This window comes from Sinocyclocheilus anshuiensis, unplaced genomic scaffold (assembly GCF_001515605.1).
Source record: "Sinocyclocheilus anshuiensis isolate Anshui unplaced genomic scaffold, SAMN03320099.WGS_v1.1 scaffold1120, whole genome shotgun sequence".
Lineage (NCBI taxonomy): Eukaryota > Metazoa > Chordata > Actinopteri > Cypriniformes > Cyprinidae > Sinocyclocheilus > Sinocyclocheilus anshuiensis.
The window spans coordinates 129,611-133,853 of NW_015551069.1; the positions used below are offsets into that span (position 1 = coordinate 129,611).

Consider the following 4,243-nt stretch of genomic DNA (forward strand, 5'->3'; position numbering starts at 1 on the left):
CGCTACCAATGGTGATTTAATCTAAATTAGCTCATATCACATCAAACCGTGCAAATTATTATTATTGTTATGCTTTATTCTCAAATTGTTAATGTTAACAACATCAGCATTGCATGACTATGAGTATAGTGTGTATAAGCGAGTAGATTTCAATTTCTGTACAGTCTAATCTCTAATTGTCATATCACTTGAATTTCATATTAAGAAATTCTATAGAAATAAGAAATTCTTTTAACCCAAAAAGCAAATTATGCTCCCTTCGAACTGGTTGTCTTTAAAATACAAATCTTGTGTAAACCGATCTGTAATCAGAAGCACATTTAAAACTGGAATATAATTTAATTTCATTCACATGTGTTTCATAAACACATAGTACTTTCTGGATTATAATCCGCCATCAAAATGATACATTTAATTATTCCAGCTGCTGTGAGAAAAGGCTATAAACGATCCGCCACCTGCAGGAATGTACTTGCTCAAATATTGATTTCGGATCATTTTTAACCAAAAAAAATTACGGACTGCAGCTTTAAAAATTTGCTATTTCTCTGGATGTAAACATTCTTTGAAACATCTGGGATAATGCAAGTACAAAATTCAGCAAAATATATAACACTGTTCTAGTGATTTTTGGACATTTTAATACAAAAATCTTACATATTGTGCCTTTAATATACTTACAATAAATAATATTATATATATTTATATGTAATGATTATATTTTAAAAAAATAATATTACATTATATAATATTATATATTAAGTAAGCACCAACTAATAAGTCAGTTTAAAACTAAAATTATGCAGTTGTTGCTTTTTCTGCATAATAAGCATGTGGGCACATCCCTATTTTGTGTACATTTAGCACCCGGATATCAAGTGATTTTCTACAGACTTTAAATACTGACCACAAGCAATATTCCAGAAGATCTGTGACTCTCCCGTCTGGTGCAGGATCCTGTACGGAGCCACACGAGCACTCGAGTCCAGCACCACATCCAACGTACCCACCAGCAAACCTGAGAGACAAACATAAAGAGAGAAAAGTTCACAGGTCACATCTACATGCAGTATGAACAGTGTTGGGGGTAATATATTACAAGTAACGCAAGTTACGTAATCAGATTACTTTTTTCAAGTAACTAGTAAAGTAACGCATTACTTTTTAATTTACAAGAGAATATCTGAGTTACTTTTTCAAATAAGTAACGCAAGTTACTTTTTTTTTTTTCAATTTATTGATTGACAGCTCTCCTGTCCCCATGTTGAGAGAAATCAGATGTTACTGTAGTTCTAAAATAAATGTGAATATGCATTAATTCATCTCACTCACACAAAAAAAAACACAGATTCAATATTCCTCAAAATGAATAAAAATAATGCAACTCAGAATATGATGCAAACCTGCAATAATTAAATGTTAAACAACACAAATATCCTTTATGTATTTAATCCCATTCTATTAACCAATGTCTTTGCTTCTGACCTTCGATGATCCAGTTCAACCATACTAATAAGCGCAAATTACTCTAGACAAACATTTGTGTCTTTTTTTATTGCTGAAGTGTGTTGAAATTTCTTCTTCTGTATTCTACTGTGCGGACGTAAATTTACTTTCCCTTCAGCCTGAGGCTTATTCATTTCACTTTTGGTGTGAAAAGGCTTTTATATTTGCCGAAAATAGAACTTTTTTATTTTAAAATCAAACAAGCAAGCCCTGTCCAGATTTCAAAAAGTAACGCAAAAGTAACGTAACGCGTTGCTTTCCATAAAAAGTACCTAAGTACCGTAATTACTTACTTTTTATGGAGTAACGCAATATTGTAATGCATTACTTTTAAAAGTAACTTTCCCCAACACTGAGTATGAAGAGAAAAAAAAACGTTTTAGTCAATAACAGGCGTCAGAGCGCAGTGGTTTCCTTCAGTTCTCATTGCTGAGACACACATATTTACCCAGATAAACACTCGTGTGTGAGAGAGGAATTTAAGACATGGCATGCCATTTGTCACACACATCTTGACTTCCTCCTACAGGGGTCACATGATCAGTTAATGTGTGATTCTGACGGACACATAAACACTAACTGGCTTCTTCAAAAGGGAAAAAGCTTTGTTGCGATGCGTAATGCGTTGAATATTGCACAAGCGTGACATTAACACACACTACACCTAATAAGAGTCTCACTGAAGTATGGCAAAACACCCGTATGATGTAACTTCCAGACAACAACAGGGTAATGCTGCTGAGGTCTTCATAACGTAATTGAGTTTATAGTCGGGTTCAGAGGTGAATGCAGTCATTCTGCTGTCATGTGAGACACTCCTCTTAAAAAGTGCCTGTTTTTGTGTTTGTTTTTAGGAGCTAAGGAAACGCATATGAATATCTTTCTCAGGAGGGAATAAGAAGTTAACATATTGTGACACAACACAAACACAAGCCAAGCAAAGGCTTTTCTCCCATTGAACTCAAGATACAGATTTAGCGTTAGTTGTAATACTATAATATTGTTAAATGTTAAATTTATCATTTCAACCATCTGTATTTATTACTGTATTTCTTAAAACAACATTAAACCATACACGTATAAATTACAAACATATAAATATACTTAAATATAACACATAAAGCATGTATAAACTTACATTTCATAAACATGTCCGATATAAATAAACATGACGCAAACACAGTCAGCATCAATGAAGAGATGCGACCAAAACAAATCCACCTAAAGATTATTCCACATGTTATAATGAATCATCAGCAAGTATAACTGCGTTGATAAACTCTCCTTCATTATGCATGTGTGATCTGTCATGCATACGAGCCCCGACGGTTTATATTTGGGTAATATCTCGTACCCGTGATGCCTCCTCCGCGCCCGTGTCCCTTCCTCCTCTGCAGGATGAAATAGGGATTCGCTCGCTCGCTCACCCACAGCGCATTGGCCATTAACACCTCCTCCGGGGTAATCCACATGGCTTCACGGACGCTTTCACTCTGTAGATGCGGCGAATGTGTGTTTTAATCATGCCAGAATGGACGGGACTCAGCCGATGTTTGTCTGCATGAGCCGCCCAACTCACTGCGTGCGAAACCAGCCACCGTGGAGCCAAAATGGCCTCCTGAGCCAGTGGAACTTCAAAATAAAAGTATTTAGCACCATCGATAATAAAACTATTAGTAGTAGTATTAGCATTAGTATTATTGTTATAAGTGTGCTCTGCAAATATATTTGATATATCTGTCAATATATTTGAGCTTGTGTTCCACAGCAGCATTAAGATGCGTAGATTTGTTTTATTATTACATGTTTTTGCACTGAGAGATGTCACTTTTTCTGACGGTATTCTATCTGTCCTGTTTGGCAGATAATCAGTTGCTTGCTCTCAATGTTGTATTCAGAAGTTTACAAACTTGAATCTGGGGACCCTCAGTACAAGTACACTTAAAAATGTTAAAGTAAAATTGTTTTTTTATTTGTATTTTTTAGTTTCGGTTAATATGTTATTTTATTATATTAATTCAATGTGGTTGACACAATTAAAAATAAACACTCTTATATAATCAGTCTCGTTCTGCTTTGTACAGTCTGTTGGGAGCTGAACCGACAGACCTGGTTTTCACAATAAATACATCTCCATATAATTCCAATCTGTATAGATTTTTTTTTAATAGTATTTATTGTAGTGCTATACAAATAAATATGATTTGAGTTGAATATGTTTCTTTTCAGATTTGTACATTATTTTAACAGCAGAATATTTAATTCTTTTCACTAAGAGTTAATCTGTAAATGCATAGAGTATTTATGCATGCAATGCGCATTTATTTCCACGTTGTGGCACTATGGTACGCTAAAACAGTGATTCAAATGAAAATTGTCTCAACTGGGATTTGAAGGGTATAAAGATATTAAAGGTGGGGTAAGCGATTTTTCAAAAACGCTTTAGAAAACTGATTCGGGCCGAAGCAGCTAGAAATACAGCTTGGGTGAACCCGAAATAAAATTAACAATGAATAAAATAAAATATGAATAGAGACGGGACTATCATCCATGTATGTAAATAAACAGTTGGTGGCGGTATGTGCCTACGGTGTGGAATACGGCAAAAATTCCAAAGAAGAAGAAGAAGATTCGGGCCGAATAGCAAAACAAACTTGTAGCCAATCAGCAGTAAGGGGCATGTTCCGGCAAAAAACTCGAGAGAAATAGTAGTAAGGGGCATGTCTACTCATGATAT

At 34.7% G+C, this 4,243-nt stretch overlaps 1 protein-coding gene across 1 annotated transcript in view; it reads right to left on the reverse strand.

The window, feature by feature from the left end:
- LOC107662168 (TBC1 domain family member 9B-like) overlaps positions 1 to 3,096 on the reverse strand; it is a 35,606-nt gene extending 32,510 nt beyond the window's left edge. Inside the window, exons 1-2 of the mRNA XM_016452083.1 lie at positions 2,861 to 3,096; positions 908 to 1,018 (exon numbers count right to left, since the gene is read on the reverse strand). Coding sequence (XP_016307569.1) covers positions 908 to 1,018; positions 2,861 to 2,978 — 229 coding nt within the window. The 5' untranslated portion in view covers positions 2,979 to 3,096. The remainder of the gene's footprint in view (positions 1 to 907; positions 1,019 to 2,860) is intronic.
- Positions 3,097 to 4,243: the final 1,147 nt, after the last annotated feature.